Source organism: Trachypithecus francoisi, unplaced genomic scaffold (assembly GCF_009764315.1).
Source record: "Trachypithecus francoisi isolate TF-2019V2 unplaced genomic scaffold, Tfra_2.0 Lachesis_group8, whole genome shotgun sequence".
In the NCBI taxonomy this organism is placed as follows: Eukaryota; Metazoa; Chordata; class Mammalia; order Primates; family Cercopithecidae; genus Trachypithecus; species Trachypithecus francoisi.
In genome coordinates, this window is record NW_022681473.1 from 66,725,558 (window position 1) to 66,751,700 (window position 26,143).

The following is a 26,143-nucleotide window of genomic DNA, read 5'->3' on the forward strand; positions in this document are numbered from 1 at the left end:
CAGATTGTTACATTTTTATTTTTTTTTTGTAACACAAGTGATTTTCAGTGCCTCCTGCTGTTGCAGCTTCTCGGAAATGTAAATTGTTTTGCTGTCTGAAAATATGAGCAGTTGGGATGTATACTAAAGAAAAATGGCAACTGGATAGTTCTTTCAGATAACTGAGCCTTACATTGATAAGTTTATCATTCCTTTATGAATGTTAGCTATTAATGGTCTAGTACCTAGCATTTCAAGTAGATTGAATCCAGTATCCTGTAGTAATTTTACTGTTATAAAAATGTAGTAAATTTCTTTTCTTTGATATTATGGTAAAATAGGGACCTAGTTTATATCTTCTCATATCTGTAATTTCCTGTATATATGGCATCTTTTTCAGAAGAATGACATCGTTTTCTCTAATTCAGTTTTATGTATTGTACTATGGATTCTTCTGTAAGTGAAAATTCTAAGAGCAGACCAAATATTTGATTAAAAATCACAACCACCTGCAGAATGCATATTAGATGAGAGGCACTGAGACATAATCATTGGCTTAGGTAGGATGGTGTAAAAGAGGAAGAATGGTAAAATGATAGTAATGTTGGATTATGATGGAAAATACTTCCATACTAGTTCTAGCCCAGCTACTCACTAGCTTTGTGACTTTTGATAAAGATCATGGTTTCTGGAACTTCACTCACCCCTTTTGTAAAGTAGAGATAATGATGTCTTATGAAGTAGGTAAGACAGATTTTTATGAGGATCATAAAAATCTTGATGTGATTAAAGATGTTATTTATGCTAACAAAAGGTGACATCATTTTAACAAAAGGTACTGAGACTTGTTTGAATCTTGTCCTGTGGCAAAGGTGAAAAATTCAATATATATTTATTTATTTTCGAGATAAGATCTCACCCTGTCACCCAGGCTAGAGTGCAGTGGCACAATCATATGGCTCACTGCAGGTTTGACCTCCCAGACTCAAATGATCCTCCTGCCTCCGTCTCCCAAGTAGCTAGGGCTATAGGTGTGAGATGCCTCTCCAGGCTAACTTTGAAAAAATTTTTGTAGAAACAGGGTCCTACTATGTTTCTTGGGCTGGTCTCGAACTCCTGGACTCAAGCTATGCTCCTGCCCCAGCCTCCCAAAGTGCTGGGATTATACGTGTGAGCCACGGTCCCTAACCTCTTTTTCGTTTTAATGATTATTTAAAGCAGCGATTGTTTAACAACTTTTTTTTTAAATGTCAATTCCAGTATCTGCTCATTAAAACATTCAGTCAAGAAATATACAGTGAAGAAACTCCTTCAGAGTAAATAGTCTTAAAATAATTTTTTTCCCCTCAAGATGGAGTTTCGCTCTGTCGCCTAGGCTGGAGTGCAATGGCGCTAGCTCAGCTCACTGCAACCTCCGCCTCCCTGGATTCAAGTGATTCTCCTGCCTCAGCCTCCCAAGTATCTGGGATTATGGGCACCTACCACCACGCCTGGCTAACTTTCGTACTTTTAGTAGAGATGGGGTTTTACCATGTTGGCCAGGCTGGTCTCGAACTCCTGACCTCGTGATCCACCTGCCTTGGCCTCCCAAAGTGCTGGGATTACAGGCGTGAGCCACCATGCCAGATATAATTTTTAAGGATGGGAAAAGGACTCAAATTCCACCGTCCTCATGTAATTTTATTTCATTCTCACTTTTCAGTCTAACCATTGCATATATTATTTATTTATTTATTTATTTATTTATTTATTTATTTATCCTGAGACAGAGTCTTGCTCCGTTGCCCACACTGGAGTGCAATGGTGCAATCTTGGCTCATTGCAACCTCCGCCTCCCAGGTTCAAGCAATTCTCCTGCCTCAGCCTCTTGAGTAGCTGGGATTACAGGTGCCTGCCACCACGCCCAGCTGATACTTGTATTTTTTAGTGGAGACAACGTTTTGTCATGTTGGCCAGGCTGGTCTTGAACTCCCGACCTCAGGTGATCCTATACCAGCCTTGGCCTCCCAAAGTGCTGGGATTATGTGTATGAGCCACTGTGCCGAGCCCATTCCATATTTTTAAAACAACTGTATTCATCTGAATGCTTAATGGTAGCTACTGTAACGAATACCACAACTCTTAGTGGCTTACCATAATACATTTCTAATACTAAGTCCAGTGCAGTTGTTCTTTATCAGGCGCTATCTTGGCAGCTTTCTTCTAAGTGATGACTCAGGTATGCAGTTTCCTTCTAGTTTGGGCTGCTGGTGTCCTCAATACATGGCCTCAGACACGGCCAGGGATAGAAGGATTACTTGTGGGAGATTTTTAAATGGAAATGGTCCATATCAATTTTATTATATTCTATTGGCCATAAATCAGTTGCATTGTCCTTGTTATTTTTTATTTTATTTTATTTTATTTATTTATTTATTTTTTTGAGATGGAGTCTCACTCTGTTTGCCCAGGCTGGAGTGCAGTGGTGCCATCTTGGCTCACTGCAACCTCCGCCTCCCATGTTTAAGCGATTCTCCTGCCTCAGCCTCCCGAGAAGGTGGGATTACAGGCATGCGCCACCACACCCAGCTAATTTTTGTATTTTTTGTAAAGATTGGGTTTCACCATGTTGGCCAGGCTGGTCTTGAGCTACTGACCTCAAGTGACCTGCCCATCTCAGTCTCCCAAAGTGCTGGGATTATAGACGTGAACCACTGCGCCTGGCCTGAATTGTCTTTTTTAGATGGAAAGGGGACTGGGAAATGTAAGCTTCCTGTGTGTCCAGAAGGAAAATGAAACAGGTTGGCTACTATTTGGTTTAATGGTATAAGCATTTTTGTAGGCCTTAAAACATTTAGTCTGTTGCTCACTAATTGGTTATATCACTAGCAATATAGGACAGTGCTGGAGTATTTTAAATTTTTGATGAGTTTCTGTATAATCAGTCCTGGTTATCTTAACAAAACTTCTGTGTTCTTACCCCAGTGTTACCTCTGATAATAGTAATTAACACCAGTACTTAGCACATTTTGGGAATTTGGAAAATTATAGCAATTAGAATTATAATAATCATAATAGTGTTTTCTAAAACGAGTAGTCATGGGACTGGTTGATGATCATGTTAAAAAACTTGTCTAGAGATATGATGAAAGCGAAGTGACTTTTTTGTTTTTGTTTTTTCTCTCTTTTAGCTCAGATTATATCTTGAATTTAGCAGTTATCATTGACTGTTTTTTGAAGTTATCTCAGTGAGATAATCATCAACGCAGGTAGGGAATAGCTGGTGACAGACCCCGGGAAATCCAGGGTCTGGTGTAGCTGTTGAATTTGGCACTAGCTGTCAAGCCTCTTGGATAGGGCATTTACTCCCTCTTGCCAGCTCTAGTAATTTCTCATTAAAACGAAGGGATTGGTGATTTCTGAGCATTCCTCCCATTCTGAAATGTCATGGTTGAATGAAGCCTATTCATGAACTTTGTTGGGCTTTACAAACTTTTAACTACCATAGGAGGAGCTGGGAAGCCCTTTCTGTAGTAATTCTAGTTAATGCTATTGTATCTTGTTGGTCGGACCTGTTATAACAAACGTGAATATTTTATGATCTTTGTTTGGTCCTTGGTATAGAACAACCATGATAAGAGACCAATTGACTCTTCTCGATTAACCACCCGTACCACCTGTTTAGTGGTGACATTTCTTAGTGTCAGAAGACAGTTTTTTATTGAAGAATATCCGAAATGCTGGTTTCTAAGTTTTTCTTTTATTTCAGGTAAATTCACAGCAGATCCAAAGAAGATATGTGTGAAATTTAAGAAGAGATGTGTGAAATTTTTTGACTTTTGACATCCTTGTAGTGCTTTTAGGAGACTGTCTGTCTTATTTCCAATCAAATACTAGTTATTATATCCCCAGAGAACAAAGCCTTGTGTTAATGGATAGATGGGTTCTAAACTTGGTTTTCTGTTAAACTTGCAATTTTTATACAATCAAGTTTGTTTTTCTTTTCTTTTTTTTTTCCTTTGAGATGGAATCTCGCTCTGTGGCCTAGGCTGGAGTGCAGTGGCAAGATCTCAGCTTACTGTAAACTCCGCCTCCCGGGTTCACGCCATTCTCCTGCCTCAGCCCCCCGAGTAGCTAGGACTACAGGCACCCGCCACCACGCCTGGCTAATTTTTTGTATTTTTAGTAGAAATGGGGTTTCACTGTGTTAGCCAGGATGGTCTTGATCTCCTGACCTCGTGATCTGCCTGTCTTGGCCTCCCAAAGTGCTGGGATTACAGGCGTGAGCCATTGCGCCCAGCCCTCAAGTTTGTTTTTCATAGTTATTTTCTGACTCATATATGTAAGTGCCTGCCCTCTCCTGGAATACCGACTGTCTTGAATACATCAGAAGATGAACTCTATATTACTTAATTTGGTGATCTTACTTAAGTCTTGTAGTTTTATTTATTTTTATTTATTTTTTATTAGGCAGAGTCTCACTCTGTCAACCAGGCTGGAGTGCAGAATCACAGCTCACTGTAGCCTCAACCTTTTGGGTTTAGGTGATTCTACCACCTCAGCCTCTCGAGTAGCTGGGACTACAGGCACACACCACCATGCCCAGCTAATTTTTTTGTTGTTGTTTGTAGAGCCAAGTTTTGCCGTGTTGTCCAGGCTGGTCTCAAACTTCTGGGCTCAAGCAGTCCACCTGCCTTGGTTCCCAAAGTGCTAGGATTACAGGTGGGAGCCACCAAGGCCTGGGTCAAGTCTTATAGTTTCAAATGTCACCTGTTGATCTTTCCTTTGAACTCATACCCCTGTAATCCAGTTGCCTACTCTATAGCTCCATTTGGAGTCTAGTAGGTAACTTAAACTTGATATGTTCAAAACTGAGCTTCTGATGTTCTAGCTGTGATCCACCTCCTGTATTCTTGCTTATATCAGAAAATGGCAATTCCATTTCCTTGGCCAAAAACTTTGGAATTATCCTGGATTGTCTTCTTTTTCTCACGTTTCATATCCAGTCTTTTGGCATATACTTTTGGCTCTTACTATCAAAATATATCCATAACCTAATCACTTCTTGCTATCTTCAAACCACAGTCATCTTTTAACTACATTGTTGGAGTAGATGTTTAACAGGTTTTTCTGCTCATGCAACTCCCTCAGTCTGTTCTCAACTGAGATCCTGTTAAAATGAAAGTCACATCCCTTTATTTCTCTCCTCAGAACCCTCCCATGGCTTCCCATCTCGTTCAGAGTATGAGCTAAAATCCTTATGGTTTCCTGGAAGGCCTTTCATGATCTGGTTCTTGGTTACCTCTCTGAACTCAACTTCTGCTACTCTTCCAGCTGTCTATGTTCCAGCTAGCTGAACTTGTAGCTGTTGCTTGAATGCATTGGTTTTAACTAACTTAAAGACCTCTGCATTTGACATTTATTTGACTTGGATACTTTTCCTTCACATATTCACATGACTAGTGCTTCCACCTTCTTGCAGATCTTTCTTTCCCCCTCCCTTTTTTTTGAGATGGAGTCTTGTTCTGTTGCCCAGGCTGGAGTGCGGTGGCGCAATCTCAGCTCACTGCAACCTCTACCTACTGGGTTCAAACGATTCTTCTGCCTTAGCCTCTCGAGTAGCTAGGACTACAGGCGTACGCCACCACACCCAGCTAATTTTTGTATTTTTAGTAGAGATGGGGTTTTGCCATGTTGGCCAGTATGGTCTCAATCTCGACCTCGTGATCGACCTGCCTTGGCTTCCCAAAGTGCTGGGATTACAGGCCTGAGCCACTGCACCTGGCTTTTTTTTTTCTTCTTTCAGTTCTGCTCCTTCTGAATTGCAGACTTTATTCCAAATGTTTCTCAGAGAAAGTCTCCTTGATCACTGACTAATGCTTTTATAAATTGTGATTATTCTCCTCTGTCTTCTGTGCTTTATTTTTCTCCGCGGTACTTAAGATCACTTGACATACTGTATGTTTAATTATTTGATTATTGTATGTCTCTTTCCACTAGAATGTAAGCTCTATGAAGGCAGAGATTTTCAGGTCACTTTTGCTCATTGCTCTGACCCCAATATGCAGAACTGCAGAACCACGCTTGACACATACTAGACCCTCAAATATTTGTCTTTTTTTTTTTTTTTTTTGAGATGGAGTCTCGCTCTGCCACCCAGGCTGGAGTGCAGTGGCCGGATCTCAGCTCACTGCAAGCTCCGCCTCCTGGGTTTACGCCATTCTCCTGCCTCAGCCTCCCAAGTAGCTGGGACTACAGGCGCCCGCCTTGTCGCCCGGCTAGTGTTTTTTGTATTTTTAAGTAGAGACAGGGTTTCACCGTATTAGCCAGGATGGTCTCGATCTCCTGACCTCGTGATCCGCCCGTCTCGGCCTCCCAAAGTGCTGGGATTACAGGCTTGAGCCACCGCGCCCGGCCCAATATTTGTCTTTTTAATTTAATTTTTTAGTAGGTAAAAAAACAGTATATATATATGTGTATATATACAAAGATATAAAGGTTCATATTAAAGCCTCCCTTTCACTGGCCTTCCATCACTTTAGTTTTCTACCCCACCCTGATAACCACTGTTACTCATTTCTTGTTTGTCTTTCCTGAGATTCTTTATGCAAATACAAGTACAAATACAAATATTCTTATTCCTTTCTCTCCTCTTTTTTACCCAAAGTGTACCATACTATTTATGTTTCTATACCTTGCATTTTTCACTTACTATTGTAGGGTTTTCTCCATATTGGTTCATAGACAGCATCCCTGATTTTTGTTTTTTTTTCTGCATAGTTTTGCATTGAATAGATACACCATAACTGGCTCCTATTAGTGGACACTTAGGTGGTTCCAGTCTTCTGCTATACACACAGTATTGCATTGAATAACTTTATAATACGTTGTTTTGTATGAGTGGCAGTATATGTATGGATAGGGTAAATTGCATAAAGTGGAATTACTAGGACAAAGAGAATGTGTACTTGTAGTTTTGGTAGATATCGCGAAATTGTCCTCCATGGGAGTTGTTTTATGTGTAAGTGCTTTTCTCCCCACAGCTTCACCACCAAGCCTGTGCAGACTTTTGAATTTTTGCCACCCTGTTAGGTGAAAAATAGTTTTACAGTGTAGCTTAAGTTTGTATTTCTCCTATTAAGAGTCCACATTGATAGTAGGAGAAGTTATGCATAGTGCCTGCATAATTTTGCATTGAATAGATACACCATATCTATGAGTATTAGAATGAGGTATTTATGCATTTGTTGAATGAATGGGATGCTGCAGAACAGCTAAAACATGCCACTGGAACCATGCTGTACAATCTGTGATTGCTTTTCTTCTTTCCGTCTTAGCATGGCTATATAGAGAAATATTTGTATTTAATGGTCCCTTTCATGTAGAGGCAGGTCTTGAGTGGTATCTTTTTGAAAATTTAGGCTGGGCGCGGTGGCCCACTCCTGTAATTCCAGCACTTTGGGAGGCTGAGGCAGGTGGATTGTTTGAGGTCAGGAGTTCAAGACGAGCCTGGCCAACATGGCGAAACTTCTTCTCTACTAAAAATAACAAAAATTAGCCAGGCGGTGCTGGTGCGCACCTGTAATCCCAGCTACTCAGGAGGTTGGGGCTGGAGAGTTGCTTGAACCCGGGAGGTGGAGGTTGCGGTGAGCCAAGATCATACCACTGTCCTGGGTGACAGAATGAGACCCTGTCTCAAAAAAAAAAAAAAAAGAAAATTTACTTGTATGATTTTGCTCACATTGAATGGAAAAAACTAAACAATTTTATTAATAAAATTTTATTAATTTTAAACAATTTTGTTTAAACAATGTTATTGTTTTAAGCAATAACATTGTTTAAAAACGATTTTATTAATAAAGATTATAAAATATTTTAAATACATTATTTTATTTCAGCCTCATAAAAACCCTATTATATTCCGGGTGTCATTGTCCTTTGAAAGATGAGGAAACTGTGGGCCAGCTCCCAAGTTAACAAAGTTTTGGAAGAAGGAATGATACCACTCATCTTAGAGCTGGAAATACTGCAAAAACTGTTTAATGTAGACACTTTGCAGGTTAAGCTAAGGAATTCGCTTTCTCAAAAGAAAAAGATTATTTTTATTGTGTTTTTCACTGACTTAACAGTAAAATATACTTGAATTGAATTCAAACAACACAAAAATATATACAGAATAATGTAAAATACCTTGTAATAAAAAACAGTAGTTTTAAATCCCTTATGCTTTTTTTTTTTTTTTTTTTTTGAGACGGAGTCTCGCTCTGTCGCCCAGGCTGGAGTGCAGTGGCCGGATCTCAGCTCACTGCAAGCTCCGCCTCCCGGGTTCCCGCCATTCTCCTGCCTCAGCCTCCCGAGTAGCTGGGACTACAGGCGCCGCCACCTCGCCCGGCTAGTTTTTTGTATTTTTTAGTAGAGACGGAGTTTCACCATGTTAGCCAGGATGGTCTCGATCTCCTGACCTTGTGATCCGCCCGTCTCGGCCTCCCAAAGTGCTGGGATTACAGGCTTGAGCCACCGCGCCTGGCCAGGATATATGTATATATATATGTAAATACATACCTTTCTAAGTTTGTGTCATCAATTAATGATTGGAATACTTGGTTAACCATTTGAGGATAAAATGGAAAAGAACAATACAATACAATAGTGTTGGAGGAACAGGCTTTTTCATAAGTGGTATTGTAAATTATCACAATATTTATAGGTAACAATTTAGCAATATCTATCAAAGTCAAATTGTTCTTTGAGCGTGCAATTTTCTTTTCCTTTCCTCTCCTCTTCTCCTCTTCTCTTCTCTTCTCTTCTCTCTCTTCTCTTCTCTTCTCTTTTCTTTTCTTTTCGAGATGGAGTCTCAGTCTGTCACGCAGGCTGGAGTGCAGTGGCGCAGTTCTGCCCACTGCAGCCTCTGTCTCCTGGGTTCAAGCAGTTCCGCTTCAGCCTCCCAAGTAGCTGGGATTACAGGCATGTGCCACCATGCCTAAGTTTTGTATTTTTAGTATACATGGGGTTTCATCATGTTGGTCATAAGAGCAGCATGGAGATGACTTGGGCAGGGTTAGTAGAGGGAATATTGGAAGGTTTTCGGGAATGTCTGAATTTCTGACACATTTTGATTGCGTCCTTGAGTTTTGTAACATTTTCCAGCATACACGAAGGCTTGTAGAGTCATGAAATTTAAATGCTTCCTGAGGACCTTCAGTTATCAGTTCAATTCTCTAAGTTGTCTTAGAGCAATAATAAGCCCAAGGGAATTAAAGAGACATAGCGTTAGTGACAGAGGTAGAAGTAGGACTTAAGTCACCTGGTTGCTAGTGTTTTAACCAAAACTAGCAACCAGGTAACCTAGATTAAAACACTAGCAACCAGGTAACCTACATCAGTATTCACTCCATAGTACTACAATGGGTAATCATTAGAGATGTTTGAGAAAAACAGAGCAAATGGAGTCAGTTGTGAGGGTGGAAGTGGGGAGGGAAGAAAGTTGGAGCTTTTAAGGGCTCAAATTAGAATGGGAGGAAAAAGCAGTCAGTAAGGTCATAATTATTAAAGCAAATCTGAAAGGTTTTAACCTTCTTTACTGAATTTTTTTCCCTTTAAAACACTTTCATTTAATTTTTACTTTTTTTTTTCTTTTAAACAGATAAAGATACAGAGAGAATGAATTCCTTGAAAATATTTTAAATGTTTTACTGGAACATATATTAAAAAATTTAGAGGATTAAGAGTTGGTTAATGGGCTTATTTTCTTTCATATCACTTATTGTTCTTTTTTCTTCTTTTCCAGAATTTTATAGAAGTGAAGTGATTAAGAATTCCTTGGTAAGTTTGCTTTCTGACAGGTACATATGACTAAGTGTATACACCTGTTTTCAGAAAATGCAGAAATGTGAAGTAAGTTGAGGTTTAGCTCTGGTTTTATGATACAGATCTGCTCAGTTGTTAAGTCATGATTGTTTTGTTCATTGCTGTATCTATCTCTAGTGCTTATGTAATAGGTGCTTGATATATATTTACTGAATGAACTGATTTTTCTGTTAAGAACTTTAAATGGTAAAAACTCAAATTCTATAGTTTTCTCACTTCCATTTACCATAAATAAGTTTCTGATTATTTCACTGGCTGTATGTCATAATAAATGATATCTTTGTTTAGATATGGTTCTTAAGAATTTTATGCCTAAGACTTTTGTATAGGATACTCCTGCTTGTTTCTTGGCAGTGGCATTGCTCAGTTGGAAAGTTGTAAGTATCCTACTTTTGATAATGTAGGATATTTGGATATTTGCATAAATGGCTCCATTTATTAGGCTGTATTGAAAACAAAGATGACTTTTATAGTAATGAAAATATATTTATAATGGTCCAATACCATCTTGGATTTGGCCCTTGTCTGCTTTTCCACCTCATCTCCTCCTCTTTTCAGCCCTCATTGTGTTCCAGGTGTACCTCTTTCAGTGCTTCAAACATGTGAAGCTTACCTTGTTCCTTATGTCTAGAACACTTGTTTCCTCAGCTGTTCGATTGACTGAAGAGGTCTTCAAGGTCTCACCTATGTCACTTCAGCAAGACCCTCTATGACTCTGTCATCCAGAGCAGTTCCCTTTCCCTTAGTCATGCTTTTTCATGACCCTGTTTTATTTTCTTGAAAGCGTTCATCACTGTTGGAAACTCTTGCTTGCTTATGTTTATGAACTGCCTCCCACCTGCTACAACATAAGTTCCATGAAAGCAGGGGCTGCCAATCTTGCTGCTTCTGTTACCCTGGAGTCTAGAATAGTATAGATGCTCATTAACTCTTGTTAAATGAATAAATGGGTATCAATGATGTGTTGTATTTACATGTTATCCCATTATGATCCTTAGAACCACCTGTAAAGTAGATGGGGCAGATCTTAAGAAGCTGGTACCTGGAGAGTTCCAACAGCTTTTGCAGAGTCACAGGACTGCAGGACCAGAACCCCAGTCTAGACCTTCTGTCTTCGTCTCTACTGTTTCTTCATCAAGCTGTCTTTGAAATGTCTGTAAAATATCAATAGATTTGGATTCTAGGCCGGATAGTTTCCTTGAGTCCATCTCTGGGGAGGTCCCATCACCAGTAAAGCTCTGGTTCTACGTATATTGTATGATATACAATAAGTGCCTAACATCATGCTTGACATATAATAGCTACTTAGTAAATACTAGTTTTTCCTTCTCTCCTTGCTCAGGTGGAAACAGAAATAGTTTGCAGACAGTTGAGAGCTAGGAGTGATTAGGGGGAAGATAGAACAGAATTTTGTGTTCATTTATTCTATTCTCTTTTCCATAGTCAAATGTTGGGGATGGTTTTCAACATCCATTGCTTTTCCCCCAGACTTGTGTTATAATAGACCCTATGTCATAATGGCACTTTAGTGTATTGTTCTACATTATTAGTATTGGATTTACTGGATATTCACTTGGCTCCCAAATCCATATTTCTAAAGATCTCTGAATGTTAGCTCCTATCTTCAACTCCTTTTGGCCTCCATCTTCAATTGCTTTGGAGCTCTCTGTGAGGTCATGATACCTTCATCCTTAGTGCACTTAGATGGAATATTGTCTCCAAAGGATACTGTAGAGTGAATTCAAGAAAAGGGAGAGGATTGGATTAAAAGACTTCTAGGCCCCTTTCAACTCACAGTTTATTCTGTAATTGTTTTCTGAATGTACCACATACAATGTTTGCTTGCATTGTGATTATTCATGAACATTCTGTTTCACAAAGTAGATCAAATCTCCTGGAGGTCACAGACTGTATGTCTTTATATCCCCTTAGTTCCCAGTGTATTTCTATTGGGTAGTTGTTTGACAAATACTAATTTTTTGATGTTCCTTTTAAAAGGTATTTTTTGAGATTTTGGCAAGGATTTTTTTAAATTTTATATCTTAATAAAGGTTTTATTAACTTAATTAACTCTTTTTTTGGTGTGTTTGTTTTTTTCAGACAGGGTCTCTCTCTATCACCCAGGCTGGAGTGCAGTAGCATGATCTCAGCTCACTGCAACCTCCACCTCCTGGGCTCAGGTGATCCTCTTACCTCAGCCTCTCAAGGAGCTGGGACTACAGGCATGAACCACCATGCCTGACTAATTTTTGTATTTTTTGTAGAGACAGGGTTTCACCATGTTACCCAGGCTGGCCTCGAATTCCTGACCTCAAGCAATCTGCCCACCTCAGCCTCCCAAAGTGCTGGGATTACAGGCATGAGCCACTGTGCCCAGCCTAATTAACTCTTTCTTTCTGAGGAAGCTCTTTTGTCTTAGCTTTTTGCTAATTCATTGTGATTGGTTCGGATTGATGGGCATTGGGCAGTACAGGAGTCAACAACCCTCAGAGAATATGCCAGAGATGGCATGTTGTTACCGCCCTTCTTGCTGTCTCCGAGGAAGCACTGCCAGGCCAACAGCAGAGTTGGTTGGTTTCTTTCCTGTTTAGGATTTTGCAGTCTTTAAGCTATTGTGATATTTGCTGAATAGTTAGTTGTTTAAATGCTTTTGTATCTATTTGTTACCATTGTGCTTGGCACATAGAAGATGCTCAGCAAATGTTTGTTGAATAAATGGATCCTTCCCTTTGGCATTTTGGGAGGCTGAGGCGGGCGGATCATCTGAGGTCAGGGGTTTGAGACCAGCCTGACCAACATAGAGAAACCTCGTCTCTACTGAAAATACAAAATCAGATAGGCATGCTGGCACATGCCTGTAATCCCAGCTACTTGGGAGGCTGAGGCAGGAGAATCGCTTGAACCTGAGAGGCGGAGGTTGTGGTGAGCCGAGATTGCGCCATTGCACTCCAGCCTGGGCAACAATAGTGAAACTCCATCTCAAAAAAAGAAAAAAATGATTAAAAAGAATGTTTTTCCCCAAATATTAGATAAACTGTTCTTATGCCCTTTTTCTGTGCTTCTTTCTAACTCCTGAATACGCCAGATCACCTGTCCAATAAAACTTTCTGCAATGATGATAATATTCTACGTATTGTTCAGTATAGTTGCCACTGGCCACATGTGGCCATTGAGCACTTGAAAGGTGGTTCAGTCCTACTGCAGAACTGAGTTTTAAATTTTGTTTAATTTTAATTTAAATAGCCACGTGAGGCTAGTAGATATCATATTAGACAGCACAGTTCTAGATGCTTCTGAAAAGCTTTCTTTTTTTCTTTTTTTGAGACGGAGTCTTGCTCTTGTCGCCCAGGCTGGAGTGCAGTGGCACGATCTTGGCTCACTTCAGCCTCTGCCTCCTGGGTTCAAACGATTCCTTGTTTCAGCCTCCTGAGCAGCTGGGACTACAGGTGCCCACCACCGTGCCCGGCTAATTTTTGTGTATTTTGTAGAGACGGGGTTTCACCGTGTTGGCCAGGCTGGTCTCAAACTCCTGACCTCCAGTGATCTGCCCACCTCAGCCTCCCAAAGTGCTGGGATTACAGGTGTAAGCCGCCGTGTCTGGCCAGAAAGGTTTCTTATAATCATTAACAGGATTCCCCTTTTTCTTTTTTTAAAAGTAGTTTGGGCTGGGTGCAGTGGCTCATGCTTATAATCTTAGCACTTTGGTAGACTGAGGTGGGTGGATAGCTTGAGCCTAGGAGTTCAAGACCGCCTAGGCAACGTAGCAAAACCCCATCTCTACCAAAAAATACAAAAATTACCTGGGTATGGTGGTGTGTACCTGTAGTCCCAATTCTTGGGAGGCTGAGGCGAGAGGATTGCTTAAGCCTTAGAGGCGGAGGTTTCAGTCAGCCAAGATTGTGCCACTCCAGGTTGGGTGACAGAGTTGAGACCCTGTCTCAAAGGAAAAACGAATTATTTTGAGCTGAGTGTGGTGGCCCACACCTATATCCCAGTACTTTGGGAGGCTGAGGCAGGAGGATCATGTAAGCCCAGGAGCTTGAGATCAGCCTGGGCAAGATGATGAGACTCCCATCTCTACCAAAAAAAAAAAAGAAAAACCTTAATAAATAAATAATAAAAAAAATTAGCTGGGCATGGTGGTGCATACATGTAGTTCCGTGCTAGTTGGGAGGCTGAGGCAGGGGGCTCCTTGAGCCCAGGAATTTGAGATTGTGGTGAACTATGACTGCACCACTGCACTCCAGCCTGGGCGACACAGTGAGAACCCAATCTCAAGAAAACAACAACAACAAAAAAAACTAAATAAAAAACTTTGCGCTTTTTTTTTTTTAAATACCAGTAGTCTTGTTATAAATCCATATAATAGCTTTTTGTGTGGTTGTCTTAGCTTCTTTGATATGTAATAATAAATTTCAGAAAGCAGGGACCTCATGTGGTTCATGTTTGTAATCTCCATAGTCATTGTATCGTGATTTGCTTTGACTTGGCAAACAAACAATATAATATATGTTTAGTATGACATACATATATATGTATCCAAATCTTAAGTTTCTGGCTGTAAGACTCACTGTTACTTTACATTTACAAAAAATAAACACTCTGATTAAACTGAACATAAGTCCTGGGCAATAGTCTTATGAGCTGTGATTCAATTTTACTAACCTCTTGTTACTTTGGAGTTTCTTCAATCCATTCCAAGATATTTAGCAGTCTTTCCTTCCTTCAGGTGCATTATTTTCCTTGTGATAAGGAATCCTATTAGCAGTAAAATATTTACTTCCTTAAGTCCTTTAAAGAGGTTGGATGAAGTCATTTCTCCAGTGACAGATATTTGCTTCTCTAATACCAAATTCATGCCTCATTGCTCTGTTTGTGCTTTCTACCTACACAAAATCTTAATACTTTTTATTGAAATTTGACATTTATAGAAGAGTTTATAGATCATGAATATACAGCATGTTGAATTATCTCAAACTGAATACACCTGTATAACCAGCATCCAGATCAACAAATAGAATATTTCCAGTGCCTAAGAAGCCCTCTCATGCCCTCTCCAGTCACTGTTACTTTCCTGACTTTTAACACCATAGGCTAATTGTACCTGTTTTTGTATAAATGAAATAATATAGTATGCACTCTTTTGTGTCCGATTGCCATGTTTCAACTTTATATAGTAAGATTCATTTATTTTGTGGGACATAGTTGTGGTTTGTTTGCTTTATAATATTCCATTGTATGAAATCACAGAAAAATAAATGTATGGATGTATTTCTGTTGAGTATACATCTCGGAGTAGAATTGCTAGGAATATGCATATGGTCAGCTAAAGCTGCCAAATAGTTTTCCAAAATTATTGTTTGATTTATACTCTCAACCTCAGTCTGTGAGAGTTCTGTTTACATGGTTGTGAACACTTGATTTTTAAAAAAAGTTTTGAATTTAAATTGTTAAATATTACCAAATTTTTTTTGAATATAAATCAAGAGAAATATTTTAAATGGCAATTAAACTCAGCACATGTAGTGCCAACGTTAGGCCTAACTTAGTATCAAACAGGGCTACTTTTAAGGGTGTGCATGTAGATACAATGACACTGGATGACTGCCACCTGGTGGTCAAAGATTGTAGGACTTTATTGATTTTACTATTTCTAAAACCAGAATTCATCTTACAATGTGAAAAAACATGCATGTTAGAAGTGGTAAGTGGGACTATGTTGGATGGTAATAAATAGAACGGAGTAAACTGAAGCAGAATAAGGGAGTACCTGCCAGGGGATTGCAGTTTTTCTGCAGCAGTCACATAGGAGATGTCACTTGAGGAGACACCTGACAGAAGTGAGGGAACAAGCTATATAGCTATTTCAGGAATACTGTTCCAGGACAAGAAACAGGAAAGTAGAAAGACAGGAGTGTACTTGAGGTGTTCAAAAAATGGCTAAGAAGTTAGCAAGGCTGGAGTGCAGTGAGCAGAGGTGATTTGAGATGTTGCTATGCAAGTATAATAGAGAGACAGGTGCAAGGGAATTGAGGATCAGGGCAGCAGAGGGAATGGCCTGGAGCAATAGGAGATGATGGTCAAGGCCTAACGAGCGTGAGAATGAGAATTAGATATTGGAAGGCATAGCATTACAAGTAATGCAAAATGGGGCACATCTGGTGGACCAGGACCCTCACCTTATTCATGATATATTTAGCATAGAACAATTAATGATGAATGTAAAGCTCAGTGTTAATGTCTCTGGCTTCAGCTAGCCGTGCCCTCCAAATCATCTCTTCTTGGGTTCAAGGAGAGGTTAGATTCTTGATATTATTGAAGGGTCATTGGGTTAATTAATAACTAAAATTGTTGAAGCAATAACAACCAAAGTGACTAAATTCTCTAAAAGTTGGTTTTTCATGTTTATAAAAGAGAATAATTATGTCATGAACCCACATCTGCCTTTAACAGTAATAAAGTTAATCTAATCATTGGTTATTTTCCCAAAAAGGAATTTTTAACTTTTATTAGAATATTAAAAATCTCGTGGTGGGAGTATATTGATAGCTAATTTGTGTGTGTTTTGAAATGTCTCTGTACATGGATTTTTTAACTAAAGAAGAGGTATCAGTTTTAAGTACCCACCTATGATTGAAGTAGCATGTTGGTCATGTCATACATTATTTCTCATCCTGATAACAGCAATCCAAGCTAAGAGATATGCTAAGAGATATGCTTGTTTTACAGCTGAGGAACCAGGTTCAGCAGGCAGAGGAACTTGATCTAGGTCACACAGCTAGTAACTGGTAAAACCAGTGTTCCAGAGCCCTGCTGTTTTGCAGCCTCCCTTATATCCCACTTTCTTCCACTCTGTTAGCTAGAGGGCTAACAGAGGTCAGTGATAGGCTTTATCATTGAATAAACAAGTTCTAGAGCGTGCATTTTAGGGAAAGCACGTGGCATAATTTATCAAAACTATAAAGTTCTGTTGAGATTGTGACTGAGCTGTTTTTAAATCTTTGGGAAAAAACTGGCTAAACAGTACAAATACTTTTTATGAGTTACTGGTCTGAGTGCTTCTCAGACCAACTTTATGTTTCAGTTGAATTATGATTGAATGAATTAATCTGTGTGTGTGTGTGTGTGTGTGTGTGTAGCGTATGTCAGATTATGTCACTGTCTTTTAAACTGCATCATCTTCAGAGTTTTCCAAGTTCTGTCTGGTTAACTACATGATTTGAAGGGAGACAGGGGTAATCAACACATGGAATTATATATAGTACCAGGGAAGAACAGGATGCTATGAAAACATGTAAAAGTGTTATTTATCTTAGTTTGGAGGGAGAAGTTAGGAAAGGTTTCTAACAATTAGTAATTTCTAAATTGAGATAGGAAGTCTGAATAAAAGTGAATGGGACAGGGAAAGAGAGTTTATTGTATTACGACTAATGATAAAATCAGTATGCTATTCCAGTGAGATGTGTTGTATGGTTTCAGAAAGTTAGAACACCTTTTATGAGTTCTTGATTGTGTTCTTGTAACCACACATTTGTTATCAAGCAACATTATAGTAATAATGATTTTAGGTCCTCTTGTGGGTACATAGTAGACAGCGAACTTTTCAGAGCTTATAAATATCCTGATATTCTGCAATTGTACTTTTCAGTGAATGTGGTGGTACAGGTCCCTGGATGATAATAGTACTTGTTTCATTTGTTCATATAGAAATTGGGCAGGTACGTGTAGGTTAAATATAAATAAAAAAATCATCTGGGCCTATATGGTAAAAATGGTAGGCTGTAAAATCTTTGAATGTGTGGCGGGCTGTATCTGCCTGTATTTGAATGTACCAACTTAGGAATTATTGCTCACTCTCTGGCAACTATTTTGTAATAGTATACAGGAAGGTCTTTGTAATCAGAAGATTGACAGTAGCTCTACTGTATTAGTGTAGTATTGGCTTAGAAAGAACACCCAGGTCATCTATTCAGCCACATGAAATAACTTCAAAAAACTTCTCTGTCCTCCAGAGGCATTTGATTTTGAATGAAGTATTTAAGAATATTTGCTACAACAACCCCCAAGAGTATCTACCCCCTTCCTTGCCATGCATTATGCCCCTTCAGATACATTCACCAAGTCTCATTTTTTCACTTTGAAAGGAGGTATTATTTTCTGCTTTTTCTGATACTTTATCACTCTAATAGTAATAGGAAATTATGCTACTTCATATTTTAGAATATATTTACTTTTATTGAAAGGCAGTCTTACACAAAGGGGAGTAAATGACTACCTTTTAAGGTATAAATTGAAGACCAGGAAGGTTTAGGCTTTAGGATATACATCAGGAAGAGATAGATGACTTCATTTGATTTATTTCAGTGGGGCACCTCCTGTTTTTTCTCTTTTTGGATCTTTTAAAAAAACAGTTTCATTACTTTTTATTGAGGTATAGCACACATCTAGTAAATGCACAAATAATAGCCTTATGACTTTTCAAAAGGAACTGATCAATGAAACACGATCATCTCTTGCTTTTCTTTCTTTCTTTTATTTATTTATTTTTTGAGATGGAGTTTCACTCTTGTCGCTCAGTCTGGAGAACAATGGTGTGATCCTGGCTCACTGCAACCTCTGCCTTTCAGGTACAAGCGATTCTCCTGTCTCAGCATTCCAAGTAGCTCGGATTACAGGCATGTGCCACCATGCCTGTCTATTTTTTTGTATTTAGTAGAGACAGAGTTTCATCGTAACATGTTAGTCAGGCTGGTCACGAACTCCTGACCTCAGGTGATCCGCCCGCCTCGACCTCCGAAAGTGCTGGGATTACAAGCATGCGCCACTGCACCCGGCCTATCTCTTGCTTTTCAATCACTACCTTTTCCCAAAGAGAACCTCTCTTCTGACTTCTAACACCATGGCATGTGCCCGCCCCCTCTGCTTTTTTTTTTTGGAGACAGAGTCTCACTCTGGTTGCCCAGGCTGGAGTGCAGTGGTGGGATCTTGGCTCACTGCAACCTCTGCCTCCCAGGTTCAAGTGATTCTCCCACCTCAGCCTCCCAGGTAGCTGAGATTACAAGTGTGCACCACCATACCAGTTTAATTTTTTTTTGTATTTTTAGTAGAGACAGGGTTTCACCGTGTTGGCCAGATTGGTCTCGAACTCCTGACCTCAAGTGATCTGCCCACCTCGGCCTCCCAAAGTGCTGGGATTACAGGCACGAGCCACTGCGCCCGGCCTGCATCTGCTTTTTGCTCAGCATAATGTTTGTGAGATTTGTTCATGTTGTATATAGTAGCTCACTAATTCTAATGAACGTATGTGTGCATTTCTCTGAGGTATGTACTTAGAAGTGGAATTAAGTGCTGGGTTATAGGTTATGTTCAGCTTTCATAGATATTGTTAAATAATTTTCCCAAGCGTTTGTACCAGTTGCATCCTTACCTGCAGTGTGAGATTTTTAGTTGCTCTATCCTTGCCCAGACTTGGTATTATCTGTCTTTTAAATTTTAGCCATTCTGGTGGGATTATGGTATTATGTTGTGGTTTTAGTTTAGTTTAATATGGTATTATGGTATTTATGTTGTGGAGCACTTATTCTGGAAAATCATGCCAGTTAATGCCAATTAAGAATAAACAAATCCCAAACAAGTATTGGAGGCTTTTTAAAAAAGTTGATGGGATCTTGATAGTTAAGAAGCCCTTTTTCATCTTCTTTTTGACTATTCAAGGATAAATGGAGTTGGTGATCTGTTGAATTCCAGTTTAGTAAAATGTTACCATTTGAGTTTTTCATATCCATATTATCTTTTAATGGATTTCCTTCCTCTCCCCTTTCTTAAATAAGGGAAGATTGTTCAACCTTTCCTCATCAACTCAAGGTTATCAGGAGGAACAGTAATGATTATATTATACTTGACCTTCAGGGGCTGTGTGGGACATAAGACCCCATTATTCAGTCCCCACTACATGGCCTTCCTCATATACAAAAGTGATCTAATGCTGCCATGTTTTTAAATTTTATTTATTTATGAGACGGAGTCTTTCTCTGTCGCCCAGACTGGAGTGCAGTGGTGCGATCTCGGCTCACTGCAACCTCTGTCTCCCAGGTTCAAGTGATTTTCCTGCCTCAGCTTCCTGAGTAGCTGGGACTACAGGCGCACGCCACTACACCCGGCTGATTTTTGTATTTTTTAGTAGAGATGGGGTTTCACTATATTGGCTAGCCTGGTCTTGAACTCCTTACCTTGTGATCTGCCCGCCTCAGCCTCCCAAAGTGCTAGGATTACAAGCATGAGCCACCGCGCCCGGCCTGCTGCCATGATTTTCAGATATTGATTTTGTCTTCCTGTTCCAGATACTGACTTTGTCTTCCTGTTCCAGATATAACCAACCATATGATCTTAGACAAGTGACTTCATAATTCTTAGCGTCAGCTTCTGAAAAATTGGGATAGTGCTGTCTGTTTTATAGGACTCTTGAGTTTTGTGAAGATTAAGAAAGAATATATAGTCAAATTAGTAGTATAGTACCTGGCACACTGAACCTTTGGTAATGGTGCTGGATACTGTAGAGGATAAATACACTGGTAGAAATCCCTGCCTTTGAGGTGCTCACGTTCTGGAGGGGAAGACAGGCAAAAAAATCAGTGATGGTGATGTGTCATGCCAGGTGCCATAAGAAAGTTAACTACTCACAGGTTCCTATGGGAGCATAGAGGAGCAGCAGCCAGCCTCAAGGACATCAGTGAACACATAGCTTTCATTGTTCCCCCTTTCTTGTAATAATTATAGCAGTAGTAAAAATGAGTAAAATGGTTTTTATTCTCTGTTTATAAAGCATGATTCATATTAGGTGAGAAAGCGAATCACTTTTTCCAAATGAATCTTAAGCTGTGCTTTCTGGTCTTGGACTTAAATTTAATATTTTCGACCCCAAAGTGATTAGGTCTTCTTGCAGCAAAGTGCCAGGAATAGGTATATATATATATATATATATATATATTTTCATTCTGCAGATATTTGAATACTTAACTTTGTCTCCAGGTTACTGTATTATCTACTCGGGAAAACAATAGCAAAAAAAGCCCCATCCTCACAGTGGGTGGAAGGGAGAGAAGGCTGACAGTTAGGAGGAGAACTGGGAAGGCTTCTGAGGAAGAGATGTTTGAACTGAAACCTAGTGGTTACAGAAACCTTAACCAGGAAAAGAATGGGTGGGGGTAGAGGCAGGGAGGGGCTCCCACCAGAGGCTGTCAGCTTCCTCGTTTCAGAACTTGAGGTGGACTAGGCAAATCCAAATGTCCCTTTTATTGCTTTTATTCCTAGGATATGTAAACTAGAGGAAGCCCTCATTTTGTCTCTATGTTGTATGCAGCTTGCTTGTTTGTCCTGTAGTTCATGTTAAATTAAATCAGTTATAGTGCTCACCATGTAGTAAATGGCTCACAAATGATGCCATTACTCATATAAGGTAGAGTTGGTGAAGGGTACTCAGTTCCAGGGGAGCAGGCACATCCTCAGGCTGCAGGCTAGAAGACTTTTCCTCAGCATTCCTAGCTACAGGTTTCTCAGTGTCCTTGGTGGACAGTTGGGTGAACCAGCGGAGGGCCAGTTCCTTCTTAGCTAATCTGTAATGAATGCTTCGTTCTTGTAGTAGTGGTCTAGGCTTTGCTATTATGTTTAGTCAGTTGTTTTGTCTCAGCCCTCATCAGCTGTAGAGTCTGGTGGTGGAGCAGCAAGAGCTAGTGTGAGACCTGTGGAGTCTCCCCAGTTCCTTTCTCCTGGAGAATAGGGCATAGGGAGAGGGCAGAGTTCTTTCTTCCTGTTTCTGCCTCTGGCTGTGAGATATAAAATAAGGAAATTGTTGACATTCTCTTTAGCCCACCTTTGTTCTAAATTCTGTCTTTTGTAATTTGGTAGAAAGAAAAAAAAAAGAAACACACACACACACACAATGAACATAAGACAAATTCTAGAGAACTAGATTCAAATTCTGATACTGTTTTTATTAAGTGACCTTAGGCAAGAAGACTCAGCTTCTGTGTTTTATTGATTTTATTGATTTTTAATTTTTTCACAATTTAACATTTCCTGCACAATCTAGATGCATCTTAAAATCAGTTCTTTTTAAGTTGTATATAAAGTTATGATGCATTTTATGATTGGTGATGTCTTGGATTTGATGAAATACGGTATTTTGTCTTAACTATTGGAATTAACAGATCGTCTTATTTACTTCATGTGGATTTATTGTTAGGATTAACAAGGCTAATTTATTCAGCAGATTAAATATTTGTATGTGCCAGAATAAGCATTCTCTATGCCCTTTTTATCTATTATTAATACTTTATATAGTGACTGTCGCTAGTATTAAAATAGTAGCTATTGCTATAATTAGTTTTTTATTACTGTTCAAGCTTCATAAAAACCCTGTGAGGTGATAGTTTTATAACTGATGATTCTGAGACACAGGGAATTATGTAATTCAACAGCGTGGTTCATTATAGCACTTTCCTCTCTACCACTCTGCCTGTCTTCATTTGCCAGAGGAAAGGCTGAAGCTACGTGATCCTTCAAAGCTATTCCACAAGCCAGTGGTTCTGTTTGGGTGACGGTCTGCTGCTGTTCCGAAGCCCATCCACATTTCTAGTGATTACTCCTATGTCTGCATAGCTTAGTGGTTGCCCAGTGATTGGCGACTTTATGCTTAGATACCTCAAGCCAGTGTCTTCTGCCAGTGGATTGTGAATTTTGTCCAGTTTTACTGTTGCTTTTTGGGGGAAAAATTTGCTGAGCTACTCATTTTATCATGTCAGACATCCTACCCCTCCTTTGGGTTTACTCTTGTAGGTACCATTTATTTGCTCTTCATTCATTCTTGCAGCAAAAATGTTCTGAGTTTACTTTGCCTAAAGTGCATCCTTTAGGATTTTCTTTAGTGAGCATATGTTAGTGTTACACTCCCAAGTTTTTTTTTGTATGAACATGCATTCATTTTACTCTGATTTGTGAAGAATATTTTCATTGAGTGGATTTCTTGGTTGTCAGTTATTTGGTTTTATGGGTTCTGATATGGATTTATTTATCTTGCTTAGGACCTGTTAGGTATTTAAACTTGTGAATTATTATTATTATTTTTTAATCAGTCTAGGAAATTGCTGCTTATCTCTTTAAACAATTCCTTGCCTCCTTCCTTAATCCATTTTCTCTCTCTGGACTACTTGCTAAATGCATATCAGATCTTTTTACTCTGTCATCCATGTTTTTAAACCTTGGTTTTTTTTTTTTTTTTTTTTTTTAATATATTGTTCTTTTTGTCTCTGCTGCATTCTGTGTAATTTCTTCTTCCAGGGAATGTTCTCCTCTTACCCATCATGGCAACCTTCCCTACAGACATTTGTGGGTAGGGATTTGGTGGATTTAGTTTCACTTGTGCTGTTTAGGGGTATAGCCCTTTTGTGGTTCCAGCTCAGTGTGGAGAGGGACATTTTTTAGTCATGGGTGGGACCTGGGCCTGGCTCTTGAATTATGTCCTTGCTTCCTTTAAGAATGCCAAAACTGGCCACGTGCAGTGGCTTACCCCTGTAATCCTAGCATTTTGGGAGGCTGAGGTGGGAGCATTGCTTGAGCCTAGGAGTTTGAGACTAGTGCGGGCAACATAGTGAGACCCTGTCTCTACCCCAAAAAGAACACCAAAGCCACGGTTTTGTATAGATCTGTCATGACTTCACGACAAAGACCTCTGGATCTCCACTTATCTCTCTGGGTTCTTTCTTTCTTGACTTGGAAATTCCTTGATGTTAAGGGTGATTATTATTATTATTTAAAAAATATTTTAGCTGACATTTTAGTTTTCAGTGAAAGGATTGTCCCGTCATTATCGGAAATGGATGGCTCCCTTCCATTCACCCTAGGGCCATATAGTATTTTATATTTACCCACATATTTACGATCGCCAGTGCTCCCCATTCCTTTGCTTAGATCCAAGTCTGTATCCAGTGTTGTTTCCCTTTAGCCTGAAGAACTGTAAGCATTTCTTGTAGCGTGGGTCAACATAGTTACTCCCAGACCTTAATGTTGGCTTCACATTTAGATGAATCTCTGCGCCTATTTAGCAGGACTGCTAAAACAGTTATAGTGAGATACAGACTAGAGGTCATATAAGAGTGGAATTCTGTTGATCTTAGACTGAAATTCTTGCATGGCTAGCATTTAGTTTTATACAATCCAGTATAAAACTGACTGCATAAATGTGCATGCTAGATTGTCATCATGCTATTTTTGGTAGTATTCAGTGTCCTCTCCCACCTCACACTTTCGTCAGGAAGAAAAACTGCCACAAGGCCAAGAACAGTTAGTTACCCTTATCTGAAGACCCTTTGATTTACTGATTTACATAATATGAAAATTGGTAATTTAATAGGTTGATTTTGTTTACATTCAGCAGTGAAAGCCCTTATGTTTAATGTAGGGGAAATAAATGAAAGTAGTTGACATAGTTACATTGTAGTTCATTCCTTTGATGTTATGAAAGCTCCTTAACATTTTCACTTTTCAGAGAGGGTTTCAACTCCCTGGATGATTCTCTTAATGAGAAATAATGTTCTTTCAGAGCATAAAGCTGACCTTGTTATTTTCAACTTGAAAACATTTCAATGGCCCCACTGTTGTACAGAGTGAAATATTCCCTCCTAGTAAAAGGCATAAAAGATCCTTCAGTTCAGTTCCTTGTGTGTCTGTCCAGCTTTGTGTCCTGCCACTTTTGTATTGTGTGGTCCAGCAGTAGTCCTGAATGCCTTGACCACACCTTGGCATTTTACACCTCTGAGCCCTTTTCTTTTTTTTTTTTTTTTTTTTTGAGGCGGAGTCTCGCTCTGTCGCCCGGACTGGAGTGCAGTGGCCAGATCTCAGCTCACTGCAAGCTCCGCCTCCCGGGTTCACGCCATTCTCCTGCCTCAGCCTCCCGAGTAGCTGGGACTACAGGCGCCCGCCACTTTGCCCGGCTAGTTTTTGTATTTTTAGTAGAGATGGGGTTTCACCGTGTTAGCCAGGATGGTCTCGATCTCCTGACCTCGTGATCCGCCCGTCTCGGCCTCCCAAAGTGCTGGGATTACAGGCTTGAGCCACCGCGCCCGGCCCTGAGCCCTTTTCATATTGTGTCCCCCTTTTCCTGAAATTCCTTAATCTGGTGAAAGCCCACTTATCTGTTAAAAGCCAGGTTTTGCAGCCTTTGTGATATCTTCCCCTGTTCTTCAGAGTTTATTTTTCCTTTCTCTGCTGCTGTGTAGCCTTATGCATAATTCTGTTATTGAACTTTGCACAAAACAGTGTAATTATTTAAATGGAGGTTTGAATCCAACAGTAAGTTGGAGACTCTTTGAGGGCATTGTTTATGTGTTGGCTCTTAATAATCGTGTATTAAATGTTGAATAAATGAATGAATTACCATATGAAACCATGTGAGTGAGAAATGGGAATATACGCTTCTTCTAATGACTGTAATAAGTAAGCAGAGAAATTCAAAAGTACCATTATCACCCTTTTTATGTTAATTGTAATGTCTTCTTGGTTTACTTAAGTTTGCAATTTAATGTATTTATGAGGTCTTTTGGTTTTGAAAAACAAAATGATTTGCCACCTAATTGAAATAATTGTAAACAAGTAGAGTTGTCCTAAAGCCTGTTCTCATTTTCATGAGCAGAATCCCACATGGCGAAGTCTCGATTTTGGAATTATGCCAGACCGTCTTGATACATCTGTGTCTTGTTTCGTGGTGAAGATATGGGGTGGAAAGGAAAACATCTACCAGCTGTTGATTGAATGGAAAGTCTGTTTGGATGGGCTGAAATACTTGGGTCAGCAGGTAATTTTAGACTGTAGTTTCAAGTAGTTGTCATCTCCAAATTAACCTGTCTAACCTTTCTGTTTCTACATTTCCTATTATAAAGAGAGACTTTTATGACTGTTTACTTATATCACTAAGAGAGACCTTGATGATCATTTATATATGTTATTGTTTACTTATGTTACTTATGTTGTTATGTTTGAATCATTGCCTAGTTTAAAAAATACCTTTATCTGAAGAAATTTATGAAGACAGATTTGTGTGTGTGTTTAGGAAAGAATGTGCTTTCTCATAGCATTTTGCTTTTTCTGTCTTACTGGATGTCTTCACCTAGAATCTGAAAATTAAGTTGAAATATGGAATATCATGTTAAATACCTCTCTTTTGACCAGTAGGGTTATTCCAAGAATAAGAACAACTACTTACTATTTATTGAGCACAGGATGCCTGGATTATATGCTGCTACTGGTTCTCCACCTTTGCTGTACC

The 26,143-nt window shown here is 39.3% G+C and overlaps 1 protein-coding gene across 3 annotated transcripts in view; it reads left to right on the plus strand.

Moving 5' to 3' along the window:
- Positions 1 to 26,143, plus strand: part of UVRAG (UV radiation resistance associated) — a 340,923-nt gene that overhangs the window by 39,895 nt on the left and 274,885 nt on the right. For all 3 annotated transcript variants that reach the window (XM_033206742.1, XM_033206745.1, XM_033206746.1), the window contains exons 3-4: positions 9,746 to 9,780; positions 25,511 to 25,672. In XM_033206742.1, the coding sequence (XP_033062633.1) occupies positions 9,746 to 9,780; positions 25,511 to 25,672 (197 nt within the window). The remainder of the gene's footprint in view (positions 1 to 9,745; positions 9,781 to 25,510; positions 25,673 to 26,143) is intronic.